Consider the following 26,430-nt stretch of genomic DNA (forward strand, 5'->3'; position numbering starts at 1 on the left):
TTTTTCAATGCCAACCCCAGAAAGAGGTCAAGAGGTTTGATGTTTAACTCAACGGTCGCAGCACAAAACATGTTCATGTGAGGAGCTCAACGTGAAGCAAATAACTAATGTTTGATTTGGTATTGAAAACATGCCAACTATGTAGCGCTCTTTATCCCCCAGTTCCTTAAGTGATGAGGGTGTGTTGATTATAGCAATAACTCACGCTTACTGTACCAATATGAACAACGACTCTCATTCATCAGAGGAGAGAATAATGACAAATCCCAGGCAGAGAGGAGGAGGAAGAGGAGGAGGGGAAGGAAGAGGAGGACGTGGAGGAAGAGGAGGAGGAAGAGGAGGGGGAGGATGAAGAGGAAGAGGAGGAGGAAGAGGAGGAGGAGGGAGAGGAGGAGGAAGAGGAAGAGGAGGGAGAGGAGGAGGAGGAAGAGGAGGAGGCAGAGGAAGAGGAGGAGGAGGAAGAGGAGGAGGAAGAGGAGGAGGAGAGCGACAGCAGGACTTGGAGACACAAAGACAGACAGAAGGAAAGGAGGAGAGGGAGGAGAAGGAAAAGGAGATGGGAGAGGAGGAGACAGCAGCAGGAGACATAGACAGATGAAGGCTAGTCACACTGAGCTCAACTAATTAAAACTCAAACTTAGCATTTTTTTCTCTGTGAGTTGACAATAAATTAATACAGCGGGGAGTTAATCTGACCGCCGGGAACTCAGCCATGACTCATATTCACACACACACATATACACACACACACACACACACACACACACACACACACACACGCCAGCGCACACATACACCGACACACACCTCTGCATTATGTCTGCAGCACTGCAGCCAGTAGCTATGGCAACGGCACTCTGCATTGCACCTCCCTGTGTGTGTGTGTGTGTGTGTGTGTGTGTGTGTGTGTGTGTGTATGTGTGTGTGTGTGTGTGTGTGTGTGTGTGAGTGTGTGTGTCTATATTCCGTACAATTTCTTTCTGCCACCAACTAAAACCTTAAGCAATATCTAATCACTCCCACATAGCTTGGATTACTATCGAGACAGGGGGGGAGAGAGAGCGAGAGAGAGAGAGAGAGAGACAGAGAGAGAGAGAGAGAGAAAGAGAGAGAGAGAGAGAGAGAGAGAGAGAGAGAGAGAGAGAGAGAGACAGACAGACAGACAGACAGACAGACAGACAGACAGACAGAGACAGAGAGAGAGATGGTTGTGGTGCTCATATCCCTCAGGATATAGATAGTTAAATAACAGTGAAGACACTGGTAAAAGCAGCTTTACATCTGCTGACCCATCAATATGAGATACCTAACTGGGAATTTACACCTCAGGCGAGAGAGAGACGTGAGCGTAACGTAGGTGTATCAATTCACACCGCCGCCATTTATTTCGCTATATTTTCTAGATTCATCACATAATAGGCCTACACATCATAACCGAGATGCTTCAGAAACGCTTGCAAATAGAAGTGAAGTGTAAAGTTAAGCTTTGGTCGGCTGTGAGACGGGCACTGTGAGACAGTGCACTGGTCTGAATGGATTCTATCTCTAGCTGAAGTCGGACGTCTGACGGCCAACTAAAAAACATGTCTAAAACGGCTCTGGTGTAAATTGGCCTTTAGGGTCAGTACCCTGACCCACCTGAAGGAATATTGGGAGAGCGATCTTTTGACACAATATAAATTTGCTAAATCAAAGTAAACATTTTTTTAAGATTTAAGCTACTTCCAAATACTCAGATATTTTGAGTGTGTGTTTTGGAAAACCCTGATGGATTTCCATTCAAATAAGAATGAACCTGATCCCGAACACACAAAAACAAGAACAATCCATCGTTATCTCAGCACGACCACTACCAGCTAAACATCAGGTCAGAAAATGCAGTGTGTTTCTAAAAGTCGTGCAGTAAGGCGTCCCTGGAGGAACCAGGGGACCAGACGCTTTACTCAGCGTTGTGTTTTGACCTTTAATTACACAGGTTGACCATTCACCATCTCTAGTGACTTCAGACACATGCTCACACACTTCACTTCAGGACCATCAGCGTCCCAGGATTAATATCTCCCTGTGTGTGAGGCTTTTTCTGTGTTCGGTTTAAGAGCGTATCGTTGGGTACGTAGCCAAGCGTGAAATGAGTCTGCTTGTTTTTGTGTTTTTTGTGCGTTATGTCTTTTTCCTTCACGGCTTTATACGGCCTGCATGTGTTGGCTTTACCCTCCCTGTAAAACAGCAGCGCTGTGTTCACGCACTGCTTCCCAAGTCCATTCACGCTCCCATAATCCTCCCTTCTCTCTCCCCCCCTCTCTCTCTCCCTCTCCCTCTCTCCTTTTCACAAGACACTTTTAAAGGGACCATCCCCGTTGGCTAACCATGAAGCCGTCGCCCGCTCACAAATCACCCTGTGCTGCTGTAAAAAGCGAGGGGCATATAATGAAGTGTTTCAATGGAGTTTTTAGAGAGGGCTGTTAAGGTCAGCAGGGGACGGTCGAGTCCCGCTGATTGAAGGAGGTGAACGTGGCCGCAGGGAGCGGCAGTTACAATAGGAGAAGGAGGAGAAGGAGGAGTAGGAGGAGAAGGAGAAGGAGGAGAAGGAGGAGAAGGAGAAGGAGGAGAAGGAGGGGGTTTAAGGAGAGAAGGAATGGGTGATGAAGCAGAGTTCATGTATTAAGTCTATTGTTGGTTGGTTGGTTATTGTTGGATTTGTCTGCGTTTCTTTTTGTGTTTTTTTTGTGTTTCTTTTTGTATTGTATTTTGTGTTGTATTTCTTTGTGTTTGGGATCTTGTGTGGTTTTGCTCTATTGTAAATATATACAGGGGTCTCTTGGAAAAAGGTTTCTAATGTCAAGATACTTTCAACAAGACTTTCCACTTGTCTCAAAAAGTGTTGACAAACATCAGGAAATACTAAAAAAGTATAAATGTACAAGGATATGATCACTGGTCAGGGGTCAGCATTTGTTCTGTCATGAATGCAAGAATACGAAGTAGTTGCAAAAAAAGGAAATAAGTCTCCATCACTTCATGATCAATATTCTACAGGGACGAATCCCGATTCAATAAGCTTAGACATAATATCCTCCTAAAGATAACATCCCTGATATAACTTTATCAGTCAAATATGAAGTAAAAGTTTAGTCTGACAGAGTTTAAAAGTTTTGAAGATTCATTCAGTCCCCTTGGAGAATTATCTCTGAAAAAGTTTATAGAAAGAAAACCAAAAGAAAAGCAATTGATTTCGGAAAAACTGATTGGAGTTTTGTTTCAATGGAACTTTTTTTAGATTAAACCTTCAGTGTCTTACAGCACAAAGGCTAGCAGCTGTGGTGTTGTGTTAAATAACACACCGATGACAATATCCACGCTGGTTTCGATCGAGTTCGCCAGGTATCTGTACCCTCTGCTTTATGTAAAAGTGGACACAATGATTTTGCCTCGTCAATCGATGAACCAAATACATTAGGCTATTTGTAAGAAACTCCTTGCCTCGCAAAAAATGGATTAAGAATCTCTCCCAGGTACTTTTATTTCCACAAAATCTTTAAAAATGGATTCATGACAATGGACACTAGAAAGAAAGGACTATGCTCTCTGTTCATCTCTATAATAACCTTTTCTGTTCTGCACCAGATATAAAAAAATTTTTTTGAGATGCGAGCTGTTTTGCTTAGAAGAAGCCATTCTCCTGCTCTGGGGGGAGTGGTGGGCTGTGTTGTGCACTGAAGTGAAACCCGGGCATGTTGGTCTTTCACTGCTGCTGGGACTGAAGGAAAATTAGTTAAATCAACAGTGAGGGTGACAGTCACACACTCACACGCTCAGTCACAAACACACATGCATACAAGTACACACAGTGGGGCAACACACACACACACACACACAAAGAAAACCATAGATACACATGCTTCACACATAGAAACACCAACAAGCTAACATCCTCAAAATATCATCATTCTTTTTGATTGTCCCCCAGACTTAAAAGAAGAATGCACGTTAACTGTAATCGCCATCATCATGTCAACCTCCACCAACGCCAGCCCCATCGTCACTACACCCAGCATCTACATCACCACCAACCACCCCTACCTCCACCACCACTACCGTCACCTCCAACACCACCACAGGACATTCAACACCATTACCTCCACCACCATCACCACCTCAACCACCACGCACCAACCCCACCCCTACCTCCAACACCACTACCGTCACCTCCAACACCACTACCGTCACCTCCACCACCACTACCGTCACCTCCAACACCACCAATACCTTCATTTCCTCCACCAGCACCACAGTATCCATCCCATCACAGACAGATGAATAATGTGACAGCCACCTGCTGAGCTTTACAGTGCAACCACTCCGGGGAACCTGGGTGAACAGACAGGGATGGCTGCGGAGGCTGACGCTCGCGTGAACATGATGGATGGAAGAAATAAGTGGTGGGGGGAGGGGGGGGGGGGGACGCGGATGTCACGCACAGGAGACAAGTACCCACAACAAGAACAACAGTGTACCAGGCAACCAATAACGTCAATAACGTCAATGAGACGGAAAGACGAGAGGTAAACATACTGCGATGAGAATGAATTAAATTACAATTGATCTTTTTTAAATAAAAGTGGTTGTTTGGCTATGTGTTGCTTTTGGTAAACAATATGGGAATTTGCATAAACACATCAGAGAGATGAATAAATACATGTCATTATAACTGCGTCATGTCAGCGTCCCTCTGGTGACGTCGTCACTGCATCCAATCAACTGCAAGCACTCAAACAATGCACAGGAAATTTAGTGTTTCACTTTTTGTGAGCCTGGAGAATACAGGAAGTAGGTCAGTGGGAGAGGTAGTGGGTGAAAGCCACAGGGCCCCTCTGAGACTCTGCCGCTCCGTGTACTAGAGATCCTCCACTCTTGTTCTCCAACCAAAAACACAGAAAAGACACAACATCCGCCCTCCCAGAGAGAGAGAAAGAGAGAGAAGAGAGAGAGAGAGAGAGAGAGAGAGAGAGAGAGAGAGAGAGAGAGAGAGAGAGAGCAGTGCTGGGTTGGGTGTGGTGCTCATATACCTGAGGATATAGATGGATCAATAACAGTGAAGACACTGGAGACAGACAGACAGACAGAGAGACATTGACTGATGGGAGGCCAGGTGTGTGTGTGTTCAGATGTCTGCATGTGCACATGCACAGGATCGGAAAATAAGGTATGTATAGGTTCACGTCGTACACATGTCTATTTGAGTAAAGGATCCAGGCTGCTGAGGATCCATTGAGAGGCTTCTGGTGACAGGAGCTCAACGTGAAGGGTGAAGAGAGACACACCGACAGGAAGACCACGTCGTCATGACAAACTAAAATAAATGGAATTTAAAACTGTACAAACACAGTGAAGAACATGTGCAACCCCCCTATGCGTGACACACAAAGCGGTGCAGTACGAACACACACACAGGCAGAGTCAGAGTTTGATGGAAAGCCATTTAAATCTGTCAGGGCTGCAGGGCGAGTGTGTTTCTCCTGGAATAAATAATCAGAAGAGATAAAGATTAATGATATATTTACCATCCCGCCACACACACAAGATCAGCACACAAATGTCAGCGGCAGACGCAACTTGACGACATTATTGTTATTAAACAATTCATATTTCATACGTAATCCAACTTGACTGTGAAGGGGAACTCGAGGTTAATTAACAGCACGTATACACAATGAATGAGCAAATCGATTCATTATTCTTATGTTTTCCACTACACACACACACACACACACACACACACACATTGCCATGGCAACAGGACAATAACATGTCCGTATTGAATGATGTATTGCCCTCAAAGAGTGCAGGTCTCTACAAGCGAGACCTGTCTACATTCCGAGTGTTGCTCAACAACCCAACAGCTTCATTCACTCTTTACGTCCATAGTAGAGCCACATTCCACCCACAGCCATCGGCTGTGCATTAACGCACAGAGGCCACAGGTGAGATCAGCTCTATATATGCTATGCTGTAATTATAGACATGGTTATAACCTACTTCCCCTTGGCGAGCACAGAGGGACCAGACAGGCTTTAACATGAACACTACATCACAGTCAAGGCATGCGCTACGACTACGGTGCCGACATTGGCGCAGAATGAGGGAACAGTGTGACCTATGTTTGATTGGGATTATGTGCTGTGCAGGGGTTACTATAGTGTTGGATTCTGTGCAGGCAAAATATATTTATATAATTTTTTAATTTCTCTTTTGTTCCAAATGGTGTGTTGGTATGTTGAACAAACCAAATTAACCACAAACAAATCCACATTCTGGTACTTTAGTATTCTACACAAGGATCTGGGTTCAAAGCATCCATGAGCAAGAAACTTTTACTAAAGAATCTAAGCAGAAGGAGCAAAAATAACTGATAACACTTCTCAATAAGGCTGGGTTAGTTAACCATTAATTAACATCAGTTAATGCAGTAATAAGCATTAATTAACAATGAATTAACCCCTATGCTAATGAAATATATGAATGCTTATTATTGCATTAACTTGTGTTAATTGTAACTAGAACATTAGTTATTTTTTAATTAACTAAGTTTTTACTTTTGCTGTTTGTTGCTTATTACTGCATTAAGTAAGGGATAATGTATAGAACGCTGGTCATTATCGGTAAATAAGGCTTATTTTAGATAATGACCGGTGACGTTCTATACATTATCCCGCTTATTACACGGTTACTTGCCAAAATGAAAAAATAACTTTACACAGTGTGTCTTTTTACAATTACCATTCGTAGTGTTGATCAGCAGAGAAATAGTCCGCCAAAGACGTTGACGTCGCTTAGCAACCGAATCCGCTGGGGTTGATAAGTTACCGGACTACTTGCGGAGTGATACGAAAGATGTGAAAAAATTAACTTTGCTTGACAGCGGTCATTATATGCTTAGCAACGGTCATTACTGAAAAATAATTCACCACCGGAAGTCGGGAAGGCCCATACAAGTGAATGGAGTGTTCCACAGCATTGAGAAGAGCCGTGGAATAACTAATGTTAATTAATGGTTCATTATTTTTCCCTTTTGGTAAAGTTACCAAAAACCTTCTGATGAAAGCGTCTGCTTTAATCCAAAGTTAAGTGTGGTGAATTACCACAGAACTACCACAGAATGATACATATTAATAAAGTTGATCTATAATCCTCTTTTCGGACGCTTCCCCTCTCGGCCCTGTCAGACGGCGGTCTTGGGGGAGGGGGGGGTGGGCGTGGCGGTGGTGTTGAGGGGGGGGGGGGTGGGTGTGGCGGTGGTCTTGGGGGAGTGGGGGGTGGGTGTAGCGATGGTCTTGGGGGAGGGGGGAGTGGGCGTGGTGGTGGTCTTTGGGGTGGGCGTGGCAGTGGGGCTGGGGGGCACCGGCGTCTTGCGGCCCAGGGGTATGGGGGGGAGGATGGGCCGGGCGTCGGACCCAGGCCGGCCTGGGGAGGAGGAGGGGGCCGCGGTGGAGTGGGGGTCCGTGTCCAAGACCGGAGCCCCTCCCTCTTCTGGGAGAGAAGTATATATATAATATATATAATATATATTCATCGTGTTCATCATAATCTAGTATGATAATAATGCATAGGATGGTGAAAATCATATACGATGACAGGTTTCATTGCAATGTGTCATATAATCTATCATTTTCTATCTCCATCCAACCATTCATTCATCCACCAACAATCCATCATCCATTCACAATCGATCGATCCATCCATCCATCCATCCACTGAGCTGTCTTTGGAAGGTATTCAGTGAGCCATGATGTTCTGATTGGTCCACCACATCATCCCATCCATTCTAAATGGTACCACATCCATCCTGCGTTCTCTCTGTGTTCTACAGCCATGAATACAGTCATGTTAATAATGTTAATGTTAGTAATATTTCACCTTTAGGTCTCTCTGGTGCGAGGCCCATCAGAGAGCTGTCCAGGGGCCCTGGAGTCGGTCCCCTGCCCAGGGCGGGGGCTCCGTCTGGGGCCCGGGCCAGGGAGAGGGCCCCTGCTGAGCTGGGGATGGACAGGGCCGAAATCGGGCGAGACTCCTCCGAACTGGTGGTGGTGGAGGAGGAGGAGGTTTATGGTTTAGAGGCAGTAAAGGAAAAGAGAAAAATCAAGGTAAAATAACTTGAAGAACATTTTCTATAATAGAACATATTGTGTGTGCATTGCCTAAAAAATAGCATAGGGTTATTAAAAATGGGGTTTGAAATTAAAAAGGTCTGCAACGTCTATTTTGTTCGTCAAGTCCTTGGAGCTTTGGTTAGAGGAAAGACGGATAGAAAATTAATACAAAATGAAAAAGAGTGATTTTTAATTTAGTAAAGTTTACTTTTGAGCAAAGGTAGTGTCGGCAAGACCAAAATGGAAAGTTCCCATTCTGCACACACACACACAGCTCACACAAACAGCTCTAGAAGGCTGTGGAGCTCTCTCCTCCTCCTCCTCCTCCTCCTCAGCCAGGAGACTTCCCCCTTCTCTTCTGATCACGGTGGATCCAGGACCTGCTCCACTCTCACTGTGTATGAAGAGTGCAGTGTGTATGTCTGTGTCTGTGCAGTGTGTAGACTATGCCTGTGTCTGCGTGTGTGTGTGAGTAGTGAAACCGCTGCAAACCTCTTCATTATTAAAGCCACATAGACTCCTTCTCCTCATTAACTGGGATTTAAACAACTTCATACGTCACTGTGTGTATGTGTGTATGTGTGTGTGTGTATGTGTGTGTGTGTGTGTGTGTGTGTGTGTGTGCATGCGTGCGTGCGTGCGTGCGTTCTTGGGTGTGTGCGTATATGGCGACCTGCTGTCCTCAGAAGGCTGCTGTTTGTCTCTGGTAGATGAGATGACGTTAGGCTCTTGACTCTGGGAGAGTAAAGGGCCAGACCTAGGGGAAAAACACACACATACACACAGAACACGTGATTATTATTGCACACAGTTGATTGAGGATTGCATGCAGGTGCATACACACACACACACACACACACACACACACACAAACACACAAACACACACAGCTGCCACATTTAATCTCTCAAGGTCAAATCAGAGCAGGATAATGGGAGGACATTTTAAAAATAAAAGGTAGCTATAGAAGTCAGAAGAAGAAGTGCTGCAATCACAGCCCATTAAGCCTAGCTGTTAGCGGCCTCTTGTCCACACAGCAGAGTGCACGGCGGTGTGTGTGTGTGTGTGTCTGTGTGTGTGTGTGTGTGTGTGTGTGTGTGTGTGTGCACCTCTTAAACAGCAGACTGTAGGCCCCCAGGTGCCCCCCCACCAGAGCCTCACGCAACAGCTGCTCCCGCCTCCTGATGGAGGCCAGCTCCTGGAGAGAGAGAGAGAGAGAGAGAGAGAGAGAGAGAGAGAGAGAGAGAGAGAGAGAGAGAGAGAGAGAGAGAGAGAGAGAGAGAGAGAGAGAGCGAGAGAGGGAGAGGGAGAGGGAGAGAGGGATATAGAGAGGCAGAGAGTAATATGGACAGTGAGCAAAGTGAGGGTAGAGAGTGATACAGAGAGTGACATAGAGAGGGTAGAGAGTGATACAGAGTGACATAGAGAGGGTAGAGAGTGATCCAGAGAGTGACATAGAGAGGGTAGAGAGTGGTACAGAGAGTGACATAGAGAGGGTAGAGATTGATACAGAGAGTGACACAGAGAGGGGCAGGTGGGGTAAAATGAGAGAGGAGAAAGGTAAAGAGATATATTGAGAGAAAGCAGATAGACAGATAGTGAGAGATAGAGAGATAGAGTGATAGTAAGATAACAGTGTCCAGAAAGAGATAAAGTGAGAGATCAAAAGAGAGGGAGGTAGAGAGACATTAGTCACAGTGAATAGAGAACGAAGGCAAAAATAACAGAATTGAGCAATGTGGCATAAAGAGAAAAAGATGAGCACCATGTTTTTCTTTGCGACAAACACACATAATGGCTTTAACAGTGGTTGTGCTGGAGATTGTAAACATATATATCTTCTGAAAGTACGGAGAGAAAACTAGGGCGAATGAGGACATACATTGAACGTTCTCCCATTTCTGAATTCTGTCAAATGTATCGGATTCCAATACTCACCAACTACGTCTCCCTGTGGATTTTAAACATCTTTCCTTCTCAACAGATGAATAAACATGCAAGACTTGGTTTGTTTACGCCGGGAAAATCGGACTTCTACGAAACCATATAAATGCTTTCAAAATGCATGTTAGTACATCAAATATGTTATTTTATTCAGGGCAACCTTGAAGATAAACCCTAATGGCTGAATATGAATGAGGTTGCATGGCATGATCAATTCACAGCCAGGAGGAGGTAGGAAGGGAAGAAGTGGTGTATCTATTGATACATCAAGATTTGTGATGGGGAAGGAACTCAGAGTTATTAGTCGGGGGTTCAAATATTCTGCCTGCTCTGACTCACTAGAGTGTGTCCGACAGGGCTGTAAACAGCTTAATTTGGGTTGCTGCTGTCCTACAAGGACAATACCGGTCTGGGCGATTAAACCATTGTTACTCTCTCTCTCCTTTCACTTAAGCACCCGTTATCAATATAATTTGTCAAAATCACAGAGTTATACCGATTATTCTAAAGAGTATTGAACACGAACACACTCTCACCACGGATGTAAACAACAGCAATAACACAAGTATTTTGGAGTCAAGGCAGCACAGAGTTTGTGAAAGTTTGTTGACCAAAGAACTGTGAGTGGTCTGTGAATGTGAAAGGGAATGTTGTGTAAAAGTTCAACAATGTGTTATTGAGAAAACTAAAGTCTCTATCGCTATCGCTTACCTACATTATGTTCCCTGCAAAATCGATGTAAGGAAGTCATTTGTAATTATATATAAATTATAATTATAAACAAATGTTTTAGTGATGCAAGGGGAGACGATGGTTTGATCACTCAGACTGGTCCTTTAGAGGGTGGTCCTTACCACGGAGGTCTTCTGGGGGCTCAGCTGGTCCTGAAGTTTGTTCAGGTAGTTTCTACAAGAGGGGTCCAACAGCTCCAGCACAGGGGCGGAGCCTAGCTCAGTTTCTGACGCTGACTGGTCACGCTGGGCAGAGGTGGGACACTCCTCGTCCAATGGCAGAGAGGCTAGGCAATACGATAACACACACACACACACACACACACACACACACACACACACACACACACACACACACACACACACACAGGAGCCATGAAAAGTTTAAATAGTAAACAAGCAAATTCATTTTTATATGTATTTATGTATCCGTGTATACTGCACCAATGGATGCATAGAATTTAATATAATAGATCATGCATTAATATGCAACCCATGAAATAAGCCTGTGTGCGTGTGTGTGTGTGTGTGTTGTGTGTGTGTGTGTGTGTGTGTGCGTCTACCTGTGGAGGGTTGATCTTGGAGATCTCTGTTGCTATGGTCACTGTCTCCCTGTTCGTCGGCTCCCAGGTAATCCTTCACGACCTTCCTCAGGATGTGGTACGCCTCTTCCTGGTCATCTACACATGCACACACACACACACACACACACACACACACACAAAGTCTACATTAAAATCAGTGGCTTGTGAAAGTAGTCAATAAGTCTCCCGTCGCGTTTTAATGAAGGTAAGTTATGGGGATGACAACCTAGTGCTAGTGCTGTGCACACTAAAAAAAGAGGAGCTAACTGAGGTATTTTGCACGCTCCACGTTCAATCCATTCCATCAAGCCAACAGCTAGCAGGTCTGCGGCGTGCGTGCTCTCAGGAAAACAATGATAAACACTCAGCCCCTCGCTAGGCTAATGTTCCGCTAATACGCACGATAATGAGGCAGAGAGTGAAGAAGTTGTATTGATGTAGGTGGAAGAGAGCAGTGGATTTAACCAAAGTGGCTAACTTGAAGGAGCTAGGCACTGTGCTCCTGCCCCCCCCCATGGGTTCAGAAGCAGAACCGTATTGACGTAGCGTGACATTCAAATTACTAACTTTTTTTCCCTGTTTGTCTTGGGAGATGTATTACACTGAATGGATACGCATAAAGTAACCGACAAAACCAATTACAGAAGCACACTGGTGTACGCCTGCTGCTGTGTGAGCCAAAGTGTTTACACATTCACAGTAAAGTAATGAAGATGTGACAACACATACACACACACACACACACACACACACACACACACACACACACACAAACGGCAGTCGAATAGAATTGAATTAGCAACGATAGCGAGCACTTAAACGTTGACTGGCGCTAAGCAATTTGCCACTGCACAATAAAAACCAAGCTAGCTACCATCCATAACAAAGGAGCTCTTTATTCAGTAGCAGTGGGAGGAGGTGGATGTGTGGGTGGAGGTGGTGTGTGGGAGGAGTTGGTGTGTGTGTGGAGGTGGTGTGTGGGTGGAGGTGGTGTGTGTGGAGGTGGTGTGTGGGTGGAGGTGGTGTGTGGGAGGAGTTGGTGTGTGTGTGGAGGTGGTGTGTGGGTGGAGGTGGTGTGTGTGTGGAGGTGGTGTGTGGGTGGAGGTGGTTGTGTGGGTGGAGGTGGTGTGTGGGTGGAGGTGGTTGTGTGGGTGGAGGTGGTGTGTGTGGGCGGAGGTGGTGTGTGTGGGCGGAGGTGGTGTGTGTGGGTGGAGGTGGTGTGTGTGGGCGGAGGTGGTGTGTGTGGGCGGAGGTGGTGTGTGTGGGCGGAGGTGGGGTGTGTGGGCGGAGGTGGTGTGTGTGGGCGGAGGTGGCGGGTGTGGGTGGAGGTGGTGTGTGTGGGCGGAGGTGGTGTGTGTGGGCGGAGGTGGCGGGTGTGGGTGGAGGTGGTGTGTGGGCGGAGGTGGTGGATGTGGTGTGTGGGTGGAGGAGCAGTGAGTGATACTGCATGGTGGAATGACTTCTGAATGCCTCCTGATCACCGTGTGAAGGTCACCCACCATGATCTTAGGTGGATTGATGAATGGAAAGATGGATGCACGGACGGACGGACGGACGGACGGACGGACGGACGGACGGACGGACAGACAGACAGACAGACAGACAGACAGACGTAGTGAACCGTGGCCGTCGGGGGGCGTTCCACCGCCGTCGTACCGCAGGGGATGACGTTGTCGAAGAAGCCGGGGCGGTCCCTGTTGGTGGCGCCGTAGAGCTGGATGCGTGCAGCGGCAGCCTGAATCTGGGCGTGGCTGTAGAGGCCCCGCCCCTTCAGGCTCTGGCTGTACAGCTCGGTGTGCGTCGGGATCAGCAGCACGTAGCGCGGCTCGAAGCTGCTCTGCTTCAGGCTCAGCACGCCCTGGGGGAGAGGGGGAGACACGGGGTCAGGGGGGAGGAGACGGGGTCAGGGGGGAGGAGACGGGGAGACACGGGTCAGGGGGGGGAGGAGAGGGGGAGACACGGGTCAGGGGGGGGAGGAGAGGGGGAGACACGGGTCAGGGGGGAGACGGGGAGAGACGGGGTCAGGGGGGAGGAGAGGGGGAGACACGGGTCAGGGGGGGGGAGTGGTGGAGAGACAGGGTCAGGGGGGAGGCGGGGTCAGGGGGGCTTACAGCTGCTGTGGGGGAGATGTAAGGTTACTGTTGTTGTTGTTGTTGTTGTTGTTGATATTTGTTGGGAGTGCCACCGCCATCCATCAGCTGTGACTGATTGAAATGCTCTGTGGCCAATCAGCGCCTCTCTGTGCCGCTGGGGTAATGATAACAACGAGAGAAGAAAGACTGACGGCGAAGGAGAAGAAGCTAAACCAGTGTAGAGGGAGAGAAGGTGCCAAAGTCTGGAGTGTTCTATAAAGTCTGTCACAGGTGCATGAGATGAAACACGTGAGAGGAAACCAAAGGTTTTGGTGGTTTAGGTTCAACATCGTGCTCTCTTCAGCTCTCTCTCTCATCACAACCCTTGAATCTTACTGACAGCAGCTTTAAGACTCAATACCAAACGGCAAACCTTCTCCTTGTGTATACATTACATTTCCTCTGCATCTTGGAAACATTTCCACCGCTAATAACATAAACAGCAGCCTGTGGACAAACACCAGCTGCTAATGACCAAAATAAAAGAACAGTGTGATATCACCTTTAAAAGGTCCCCTCCAACCGTTCACGCTCGTCCCTTCCTCCCTCCTATTTCTTCCTTCCACTAAAACGTATTTGCACATAAATCGAGGCTTCAGATAACTGAGCAGCACACGACTCAGCGATCACGACAATAAGGGATTGACGGGGAGACGGCGTGACCAGCATCCCCCGGCCATCTGATAACGGAGGATCTCCGTGAAGGATTGTATTTGATTCTGCCTGGAGATGAGTCTGTTAGGAGGATGAGGCAGGTACCTCATGTGAACTGTCTGTGGTGAGCAGTATGAGGAGGCGTGAGGTCCTGGACGACCATATGCTCCTCCTCGCTGCCCAGTGCAAAGAGATGGACGCGTTGTGTGCGCATCGTGCAGAATAAAGTGTATGGTGGTTATTATGCAATCATTGCAGTAAAGGGGGTGGCCCAGGTCAGCAATTAACAGTTGAAGAACTCTGGAAGTATGTTAAGTATGGGGCCAAGCGCAGAGCATACGCAGGAAACTGCAGCTGCTTGCTGTTCTGAGGAAGGCTCAGAGAGATAATGCTTACTTCTGTCTCTGTTCTTTTTGCTGTTCTGAGCTTTAGTTTGCTACAATGGTCTGGTCTTCCTGGTCAGTCCTGGAGCTCTCCTCCTTCAACCCGGACAGTGATTTAGTGGTTAGTGCGTGCGTGCGTGCGTGCGTGCGTGCGTGCGTGTGTGTGTGTGCGTGTGTGTGTGTGTGCTTGCCGTGTGTCCATGCGTGTGTTTTATGGACCCCAGTTGGGTCCCCCGTGGTCTGGGCCGGGTTGGTGGACTTACCTCCAGCTCCATGTGCACGCAGCAGGCCAGCCCGTCCCTGGCCACCTCCTCGATGGTGCCGCGACTCAGCCCGTAGCGGTGGCCCCCGTACTGCATGGTCTGTACAAACTGACCCTGGGGGGCCGCCCGGGGTGAGGGAGGTGAAGAAGAGAAAACCAAATACATGGTTTGGGAATGTCGTTAGAGAAGAACAGAAGACGCCTTGTTTGACATGCAACCGCTGCTTGTTCAGTCAGGGTTAACCGCCACAGAACCCCCCTCTTAACGTCACCTGTGGGCCCACCTTTTGACCTCTCCACTTTGTTGACACTTGACCTTTGACCTGCGGTTTATGGTCTCCTGAGGCAGCCTGACTGGGAGCTACATGGGTGTAAATGTACGCCCGTCTATAACTCTGAGTGACTCTTAAACGAAAGCATCATTCTCTATGGAAACTAGCCACAGCGATTTGGGAGACACTTTGGAAAAGTTTAACCTTTCGGCCACCAACTAAACTTTGGTCTGAACCAATCACAGCCAGACGGCTGTCTCCTACCAGAGTCCCACCCGTCCTGCTGGACAACCTGCCGATACGCACACAAAGAGTGTATCCCCGCAATCTCAGCGCGGGAAGTGTCGACAACGTTGCGTGTCTGGGGACACATCCCAGAATCACATCCATTTATTTATTCACCGTTTGAACAACAGAACATTTGTCCTTGTCACGAGTCATTCAGCAATGAGAAACATGAGACTCCCATCACTTTGATTTGAGCCTTGATTTTTATTGTATCGCCGTCCCGTGGCGAACGCGGTATCTCCCAGCAACCACTCAACCCTCCAATCACACGGCAGCCTCCCCTCCTCCCTGTTTGAGTGTTTTCTTTACGGCCCAATGAAACGCTGGAATAATCAGGAAGAGGCACTGATTGAGGTGAATGTGGGCAGTGTTTGGAATAACGCTGTTTAAAACGGGGTAATCTAACTAATTACTGTTTCCGTTGTTACAACGTCGTTATCATTACTGAACGTTAAATGCGGTGCGTTACTATGAATTGATTGAATAAACTGCGTAATCCGAACGCACCCTGGCTCCATACACAAACTGACTAACACCAAGCGATTATGATTGGCTAAGGCAGAGTCATGTTTCATGGTAGCCAATCGGAGCCAGTGTTTTTACACACAAGCCAGGATACGCGTGCCACGCCACACGCACACACAAACACCAAACAGATTCGATAAAGCAGTAGAAATGGCGAGTCCGGAGCAATCCAATGAAAAGTTGTCATTTTCAAGGTGGAGATACAGTATAAGCACTAATTCATTGAGGTGAAAGGCAAGAACGTGCATGTAAAGTGTACATTATGTCCAGGAGCGAAGACTTTGTCGACGCATCTAATGAAGCATCTCACAACGACACACGCATCTATAAGCTACTTTTTTTTTTACAGTAATGCAAATAATTACTTTCCCTGGTAACTAGTTACTTTTATTATAGAGTAATTCAGTTACTAACACTTTTTGGAACAAGTAGTGAGTAACTATAACTAATTACTTTTTATAAGTAACATTCCCAACACTGAATGTGGGACAGCAGCAGCAGCCACAACAAGAGTCTCTGGGAAGGGGGGGTGGGAACGCCGCGACGCCAGTGCACGTGTCAGGGGCCACGCTCCGGGAGCGGGTCCTCAAACTAAATGGAAGAGGAGGGGGGAGATGAGAACAATATGTGGGAAAGAGGTGGGAGGGAGGGGGGAGTGATAAAAGGAGATGAAAGAGGGATGAGCTTAAGGAGAAGGGGCCAAATGGGTGAAAAAAGAGAGAGTTGGGAGTATCCTCTTTTTTTACAGCACCACCTGTTGCCAGTAAAGACCGGCAGACAGGAGAAGGAGGAGAAGGAGAGAGGCAGATGGGGAGAAGGAGACGGGGACGGGCTGGGGGGGTGTTATGCGTAACACCCCCCCCTCCGGGACGCGGGGGCGGCGGTCGGGCCGTGGGCGGGGCGGGCACTCGCGGCGATATCAAACAACCTCACGTCGATAAATCATAGCCCTCACCCATCCATCACCTGTCACCACCTGCGCACCAATCACAGCGGCTCCCCACAGCAGCTCCACAGACGGGGGGGGGGGAACTAAAGCATCCCACCCCCCCCCCCCCCCCCCCTTCAAAGCCTCCAGGGACTCCAGGCACCACATATCTTACAAAGGAGCTTTGATTCATGTCGCTTTGTACTTCGAATGGTTCCATCCGTTTTCATGAGAGGAACCGGACTTTGAAGTGGGTTTTGGTTTGGCTTTGATTCTAGTGCTGCTTAGCGATCTGTCAGACACTGCCATCCTAACGACTTACACTGAGTGCTTCTTGAGCGTGCCATTAGGGAGCAGGCTGAGGGGAGGCATCCTGCTCAAGACAGCACATGTAGCGCATTGGGGTTCAAACCCTGAACCCTTTGTTAGGGAGTTGAACCACCCAGACTAGCCTTTCACTCCAGGGTTAGTCATAAGCTTTACATTTTGATCAAATACAAGTCTATAGGTACCGACCTATGGTCAGTGCTGACCGAGTACAAACCCAAGCCCGCCCTACCATGTGAATCATGTGGAGAAATTCTTCCTCGCTGACGAAATAGTAGTCGCTGCCGTCCTCCTCTCCGTAGTAGGGCCCTCTAGTGGTGTGGCAGGTGCTGTCAGGGTCCACATAAACACACATTGCACTGAATCGTGATCCACAAAAACACACACAGACACACACACATCTACACTAACAAACACATACACAGACACACACACACACACACACATCTACAACTACAAACACACACACACACACACACACACACACACACATCTACACCAACAAAAACATACACACACACACACACACACACACACATCTACAACTACAAACACACACACACACACACACATCTGGATATTGTGTGCAAGGCAGCCAGTCACATAATTTATGAGGGAAAACTATTTCAAATATTTACAGAGCCTGCAAGAAATAAAGTAAAGGGCTGAGGGGTTGTAGGGACCCCCCCCCCCTCCAACAGATGGAGGTTTGGTCCCAGTGTTCCTGTTATACATCTACGCCTTTGGATCTCTCCTTCAACCAGGAAACTGATTTCGTTTTCTACCAGTGCAGCCATACAGTCTACCAGTGGTACCATACAGTCTACCAGTGGTACCATACAGTCTACCAGTGGTACCAGTGCAGCCATACAGTCTACCAGTCGTACCCGTAAGCAAAGTAGTCGTTGAAGTCCCGGCAGAGTCTGTGGGCGAGCTCTCTCTTCCCACAGGCCTGCGGTCCCGTCAGCACCAGCATAGGGTAGGGGGAGTCAATGCTGGGCAGCGTACTGTTGGACACACACACACACACACACACACACATCAAAATGCTTAGCTGAGTGCACACATAACTCTGTAATGTTGCATAGCAAATGTTTCCTGGGCATAAGGCAGGATAACGTCAAACAATGGAGATGTTATTTTATGATGGTTCTATTATGCTAATAACTTAGTGAGTATGGGACCGGAGTGGAACCATCCACAGGCTGCTGCTGTCATCTCTCACCCCCCCTGACTTATATTCTATAAAACCTCCAGGAGCAGTAGAGAATTATGCCACCATTATCCTGGCAGCGGGTGTCTGGGTCGTGATGAATCTTGTTACGATGTCTAATTACGATGCATACGTTTCATTATTCTTTCACTAGGGGGACACATTGCCAGCACAACAGACACACAGTTCTGGAAAAATGCAGATTCATCTGCATGACAAATGAATTGCATTTGGATTTGTACAAAGGTCCCATATGGACGATTTCTCTGAGAAACACCTGCAGAATTGATCTATTATCTTTATATGGAAAGGAGAATAATTTATAAGGAGGTCTTGAGTGCAATGAAAAAGATCATAAAATGAATCCCAAGATGGCTGACACAGTTAATGGAGCCCATTAACTCGAAGCCAATCAAAAGTGAGGATGTGAAACTTAAATTTTTTACGCAACCAACCTATCGTAGAGGACCTGAGGCTGCATCAGCTGGTACACCAGGTGTGTCATGTGATCTCTGGCCGCCACCACCTCCGGGGGGGGGTCGTACTTGTTCACTGATGACACCTGGGGGTTCACAGGCACAATGTGACAGTCACACACTGCTGGAAAACACACAAGAGAAACGATGCCAGCGTCTTGATTAAACATGATCTTCAATCAAGAGATAATTTCTGTGAATTTTGTGATAATATAGATCGACTCGGTATAACTGAACACAACGGGAAGCATATGTTAAACCAAATGTACGCTTTCCCATTAACCACCTCTGCTGGTTTTAGCTACCTGCTATAGCTATGTCATTTTCTGAATTCAGGCCAGAATAAAACTGTTCACAGAATAAATCCCTGGAAGGATTGACTGGTTTGACGGGGCACATTTTATTCTTGAGAACATTTGTAGTACAGAGATTTCTTTATGGAGTACATAGCTCCAGGAGAAAAGTTACATAGTGAGAACTGAACTCCATCCTTCTTGCTCTTGCTGCAGTTAGACTCCAATTCTGATGACGGCGTGCTTCCATCGTCCTCAGCCCTCTCTTTAGCTGGCTGCCGTGGATAAACTAAGTGTAGGACTTCCTTTATGTTTGCGGCCATACCTTCTCCTCGGCTGTGACCTTCTCCTGATCCAGCCGGGTCAGCTGCTGGAGGAGGAAGATGACGGACAGCCTGTAGTCTTCTTGCTCCTGCCAATCACAATCATCACACCACTTAACCCACTTCAGCAGGGCTGCCATTACTGACCATTACCGAGGAAAAAAAATGAGAAAACGTGCAAATGGTCCCTCTGGCCGGTTGCCAGGACGACCCGCGGTGCTTTAAGGAGTGATTACAGCACGGTGCGTCGCAGTGAGTCTGTTGCATTATTCAGGGTGGCCGATACACAGGGGGACACAACAGTGTCCATCATGAACGTGTTTACCTGCACTGGGTTCTTCAGTACATTGAGGTCGCTCAGCAACGACAGGTCGTGGATGTGTGTGGCCTCCTTAATTTCACTGATCTTTAAAAAAAATTTAACACACACACACACACAGTTATTAAGTCATTAAAACAGGGCTTTGAGATAACATAAGTAGGATAAAATCTTACTTTATTAAACCCAGACAAGTTTGATGTCACACCAGGTAGTATTTAAAAAATATATAAGGAGTAAAAACTACAAAGAATGTATGAGATAGATCTAAACAATCCCTTAATGATCATTTAGCATTATATCAATATCGGGAAAGGGCTCAAAAATGACTCCCACCAGCTATATGCATGGAATATATTTAAAGTGAGAAACATAACTTTGATTGGGGGATGAAAGCGAGTAAATAATAAAAGACAATTACAATTATACAGTGGTTAATCAATCCCAATCTTCTGCTCAAAGTACCTCTGGTTTTTCAAATATTTTCTATAATGTTCCACTCTGTTATCTGACTATTTCCTGCGAGGGCTACGAGGACTGTCACCTCTCCATCCATACGAGGGCTTTCCCACTCAGAGGAGGCGGTCGTACCAGGTTAGCCTCCAGGTTGACGGAGCAGAGCAGGTGGAGGTGCTGCAGTCCAGACAGACTGCTGATCCCGTTGTGAGACAGGTCCAGGACCTGCAGGCTCCTCAGGCTCTCCAGGCCTTCCACCGCCTCCAACTGGTTACCCCTCTGTGTCACATGACATCACACATGACATCACACATGACATCACATGTGACATCACACAGGACATCACACAGGACATCACACATGACAGCACACATGACAGCACACATGACATCACACATGACATCACACATGACATCACACATGAGAACACATGACAGAACACAGGGGCCGGGGGCCGCGGGGCCCTACGGCCCCCTTCGCTCCCTTTCTCCCTCTTCGCTCCCTTTCTCCCTCCTCTCCTCTCCTCCCCCCTCCCCTCCCTTTCTCCCTCCTCTCCTCTCCTCCCCCCTCTCCCCCAGTCTGAAGGACGAGGCTGGGTTTGGGGGTTGCCTGGCATGACGCCCCCCCTCCCCGGGGAAGGGGGAGGAAATGGGGAGGCGGCCACATGGGCGCATGGCCGCCTCTGTCAGACTGACAGGGGCATGCTGTTAGGGGGGAGAGGGGGGAGGGGGGGAGGGAGGGAGTGATGCTGGACAGACAAGGTAAGTGGGGGGGGGGTCTGCGTGTACATGTGGTGTGTGTGTGTGTGTGTGTGTGTGTGTGTGTGTGTGTGTGTGTGTGTTGAGTTAGCTCCAGGTTCACAGCAGCTCAGAGGCCCAGTGCAGACAGAGCCAGACTGATGGCTGCTGACAAGTGATAAAGCACTGATGAAAGACAACATGCTCACACACACACACACACACACACACACACACACACACACACACACACACACACACACACACACACACACACACTTATGATTTATACACCATACACACCCACACGCTCACACATACAAACGGGAATGTAAACCCACGCATGCTTGCAAGTTGCATTGACACAAACTCACTTTCAAATGTACACACTTATGCAAATGAGTGTAAACCCGTACAACCTGATTTACATGCACACCATATTTAAATATGAAAGACATCATCGAGAGAGATGGTAGGGCGAGAGAGAGAGAGAGAGAGAGAGAGAGGCCTGCTGTTGGTCCATATGGTGTTTCTCAACCAGGGCTTCACTGAATGTCAAAAATAAAAAGCAGCAGAGAGAAGACATAGTTTGATAGATGAGAGAGAGAGGGCTTAAAGATGTGTGCATTAGACGGTAGAAAGAGACAGGGAGACAGACAGGGAGAGAGAGGAAGAGAGAGAAAGAGAGCGAGATCAAACGATAGATTTAGCACAGAAAGCACATTCAGCGAAATAAGCAGCGAAAGGTTAGCAACGACGACAAGGGACACACACTCATGTTGACATTGTGGATGTAGGATCCAGCGGCTCAACGGACTCACAAGGCAGAGGTGTTTCAGAGGCAGGCCGTCCAGACCCCTGATGGCGGAGATCTTGTTGTGGGCCAGGCTGAGATGGGTGAGGCTCCTGCAGGGTGTCAGACCTTCTATCTCACTGAAGAGGTTGTCTGTAGGCGTTAGGTGCTGATGTTAAGAAAGGTTCAGCTGATCTGGGCATAGCTTCCCGATAACGATGGATCCACGCTCGTATGATCATTCTCACAAAGGATCTTTCGAACATTTGTAAAAAAAAATTGAGCGTTTCCCGAAACTCTTGACACACATGAACGCGCATGCACTGCTCTAACAGCGTTCGTAGGCTTGTAACTGTCTACTGACACAGCGCTGAAATGGGCTCTGTAGGAGGGGGAGACGCAGGAATGTTGTTGAAATTGTATATTTTGTGCCAGCAAAAAAAGTATCTCCCCATCAAGGCCAACAGCAGAGTAGCCTACGAAAAGAATAGACTAATATGAATGCTACAAATATTAAAACACGATTGATTAGGCCTAGGCCGACATATGCTATACCAGTCCTAATCCTGAACGCACTGTGTGTACATTTTTTCACAACATTTTCCCCCCTGAAATAATTCCATATTACAAAAACAAAAAATAGCTTGTGTCTGTCTGACAACAATAGCATTTATCTAAATGTGCTGATTTCTGAAACATGCTTTGCGCCGCAAAGAGAGCAGACTTTCTCTGATTACGCATAAGGTTTTATTGATTGGCGCGCACTCTCTGGTCTAGAATATTTGTGTAATTGTGTAAACATTAAAAATGCAACGTTCCATTCATTCATTATCATTCAAACGCAGAGGCATTTGCTGTTGCTGGTCTAGATCCTGCCCATATGATGGTGCGGGCAATGTAAGTGGGAAAGGCACACATCGCAGCACATTTTCCCACAGCAGTCTACATTCACTGCAGAAAACACGCTCTCAACTTGGCAATTGTGCACTCCACTAAGGTCAGAGATGTTCATAACTGTCTAGATATGGTCCAATAAATAGTGAACTTCAACACAGCCTCACTGAAGCGCCTACAGTGCATATGGCAAACAATCGCAACAAAAAACGCCTGCAGAAATTCTCTGACACCCGCTGGTCTCAGCATGATTCATGTACAGTATGTCTTCTGTCATTGATCAATATGAGGACATTTTAACCACGATGGTTGAATTAATATCAGAGGGAGACAGCAAGTGCAGCTTGAAAACGACCTCCCACACAAGAACAATGGAATCATTTGATTTTATTATATGCCTTGTGATAGGGTTGCCTTATGACGTTTGATCGGTACATTTCGGCTGCGCATGTAATTTTTTGCTGCAATAAATTATGTTGTTGTTGACTTCTAACATGTCTCATGTCTCATGTATTTGCTGTTTAAATCAGTAGTCTAGAGTAATATATCAGCGGTAACCACTGTTTTTGGGGTATTGCGAAATTGCACCAGCTGGACATTCAGTGGTATTGGATGTGTTTTAATAAAACACATCCGATCCAACACATTGGATGTGTTTTAATAAAACACATCCGATACCACTGAATGTCCAGCTGGTGACTCCACTGAGGCTAAGGTAACAATGCTCTTAGCAACCTACGACAACCCCTGGAGCCCTAGTTAGCTATGAGTGTTTTCACAACGTTCGTTACGCAATGATGCTTTCGGGAAACGGTGTGAAAACTGTACGATGCTTGTACGATGAACTTCACAAACCACTTGCTTTCAATGCTAACAATGCTTTCGGGAAACTGGGCCCTGGACTGGACGGCGTTTGTACAGCGCTTTGCTAATCTGTGGCCTCATAGTGTTTACAATTAGAGCCTCACATTGACCCATTCATACACGCGTTACACACACACGGCGGTGGCAACCAGCTGGTCTGGAGAAGTTAAGGTGAGGGTGTCTTGCTCAGGGACACCACCACACGCTAGGTGGAGCCAGGAATTGAACCAGCAACTTGTCTTCCTCTCGAGCTACTGCCGCCAATCCCATTGAAAGGGCATTGTTCCATTTGGGGAATTGTAGTTGTATTAATTAATATTAATTCTAAGGTCTGGTAACTGGCAGGTCTGTTTTTAAATTGTAATTTTATCATCAATGAAAATACAATTATTTTAAAACAAAGTATTTTCTGTCAAGTGTCTAATTCTAACTCTTCCTCAGGGTTCCTCGGCAGAGAAGGTGAGAACACTCTGACATTGTTAACCTTCTGCTGTGGAACCGAACGTTTTGGAGCACAAGAGACGACCCCTAAGGAGAGGCTCTCTGTAGAGGGGCGGTAGGGTCTACTGGAACACTAAGGGATTGACAGGCTGCAACGGAGGAAGAGGGGGATGGAGACGAAGGATATATGAAAAAGTGTTGTGTGCATGTGTGTGTGCGTGCGTGCGTGTGCTCGTTCCTAGAGAGGATTGGCCTGCAGGATACGGTCGAGGTTCAGTCTGCTGAGCGACAGGTAGGCTGCCAAGTCCTTCATTTTGGTCATCTGGTTGTAGGAGAAGTTCACTTCCTGTGAAACACGACAGATCTTTAGATAGCAATCGAGGCAAACCTTTAGGCACACAGAGCTTCACTGTCTAAACTAAGCCCATATTTAATGGGATAGGAAGAAAGTTGATCGGGTCTGTTGTTTTTCTGTGTGCATCGTGAGCTGTATTCAGCTGTACTCTGTATTAACAGACGGAGAGGGGGCTATAGAATACAGGACTGTCTGATGGGAATAGCCCTCTTCCATACAGGCTAAGCCTCCAGCAACCACTCAAACGTTGTCTTATCCTGTCAAAGCTCAAGGTCTTCCTGCCCTTGTTTTGATTTTACCTTCAGGTTCTTGGGTGGCTGGAATCCAAAGAAGTCTGCAAGTAGGTTGTGTGAGGCATCCAGGGAGACGAGGTAGGGCAAGTGGCTCACGCAGGATAAATCTGAAGAGTGGGTAAGCCAGTGAGTAGGGGTCTGGCTTTTTGAAGTGGAACCAGACCACCCAGCTCAGACTACAATCATAATAACTCAGATTTGAATCTAATGAAGATAAGGGTTTTTTGTAATGGCTTCAATAATGTGCACTTCTTCTTTTGGGTTTATTTGGTAACATGGTTTGAAGCACAATGAGATTACCATGTGGGTATATGACCGTTAGATCCACAAGAAGACTCACCTTTAATTTTGTTGCGGGGCAGCTCCAGCTTTTGGAGATGCACGTAATTGGACAGGATGGAGATATCGCTCAGATTGTGACCCTGAAGGGAAACAGAAAACAGAACTTTGAGGTGAAATTAAATCTGCCTCCTAAAATTAATTTAGCCAAATGGGATTGTCTCGGTCGTGGTGCAATACACTGCAGCAAAATGTGTAGTTAAGTAGAATTTTCTGGGATTGTTGAGTGTTTACAAATAAAATTAGACAAAGTCCTACAATATTACAATGCAATAATAACAGTATTACATATTAAACCATGTGAACATGCGGTCGGGGGTTACCGGGACCGAGAGACGCTGGTAGACATGCTGCAGGTCGGACCCGGAGCGTCCGAGGCTGGAGAAACATTTGGACACGAGGTCCGTGCTTAAAACGCCGCCTTTCTGCGGCCATAACGGAAGATGTTTTAACTTAACGCACTTTAATGAATTCATGAATAATATAGCCTATTAAATTACACATATACCTACCTAGGTCTGTGTAAATAACCAAATCATTAAATGAAGGCTATAATTAACTTTACCTCAGAGGAGCGTTTGAGCAGTGTGAGCTGCTTCACCTGTTGGACATAGTGAATTCAAAAACACATTAACGAGCCTTAAAGCATTTGAACTATTGTTTCTTGTGAAAAAGCTAACGATTGCATTTAATCGTAGAAAAACTAAAATCAACACATCAATTATCAGGACAAAAACGACAAATCACTTCTAGCCGCTTGCAGTGAACAGGTATCGATCCTGCAGCCCGAATGACACAATTAAAGTAATCAAACGGAGTGTAGGCCGAATTAAATACAATATCAAATGAATGTAGAGATAATTGTATAAATTAATGTATGATTGTACCTCCATCGGCCCCTCGTCTGTCTTCCTCGTTGCTGCGCGTCCCCGTCTCCACAGCAGCGGGCGCAGGTGTTTTGGGAGGCAGGGGGAGGCAGGAGTGTTTGGGGAGGCAGGTTTGTTTGGGGAGGCAGGGGAGGAAGGGGTGAGGCAGGATTGTTTGGGAGGCAGGGGTCACCAGGCTCCCGGTGGCCCCTGGGAGCGGAGACGCGTCGGCGCCGGGAGATCCGCGTCGAGGTGAGTCTTTACGCCGCAGCGATAGTAAAGATGGTCTTGGATCACGTGTGCTGTGATCTTATCCACTACTATTCACGAACGGTCCAACAATAAAACACGATTGAGTAGAACCTCTATCCTCCTAGCTTCTGATTGATAGTTTGTAGCTTAAAAGCGTCCCCACTGGTGCTAGGCAACCGTGTGTGGAGGTGAAAGGGGTTGTGGGAAATGTAGTCGCATCGCTGTCAGAGGAGAGCTGTTTGGTTTTTGGATTCCAACGTGATGTGATCCAACCCTTCTTGTTCTGACATAGCCATCTAGAAGGAGGAATACGATGCGTCCCTGACAGCTTAAATACTT

General features: G+C 46.9%; 1 protein-coding gene across 1 annotated transcript; it reads right to left on the reverse strand.

The window, feature by feature from the left end:
- Positions 1-4,832: 4,832 nt before the first annotated feature.
- On the reverse strand, positions 4,833-25,866 carry lrguk (leucine-rich repeats and guanylate kinase domain containing; the record flags this gene model as incomplete). Its single annotated transcript, XM_084483303.1, has 21 exons — positions 4,833-4,916; positions 7,325-7,527; positions 7,915-8,075; positions 8,821-8,904; positions 9,257-9,345; positions 10,946-11,068; positions 13,028-13,264; positions 14,839-14,952; positions 17,410-17,506; positions 18,065-18,184; positions 18,837-18,952; positions 19,485-19,571; positions 19,808-19,888; positions 20,393-20,536; positions 21,816-21,940; positions 24,251-24,332; positions 24,641-24,741; positions 24,975-25,056; positions 25,297-25,398; positions 25,539-25,574; positions 25,861-25,866. The coding sequence occupies 21 exons, from the start codon at positions 25,864-25,866 to the stop codon at positions 4,833-4,835; spliced, it is 2,274 nt and encodes a 757-aa protein (XP_084339429.1).
- Positions 25,867-26,430: the final 564 nt, after the last annotated feature.

The sequence above is a fragment of the Micromesistius poutassou genome, assembly GCF_964030765.1.
Source record: "Micromesistius poutassou genome assembly, chromosome: 18".
NCBI lineage: Eukaryota > Metazoa > Chordata > Actinopteri > Gadiformes > Gadidae > Micromesistius > Micromesistius poutassou.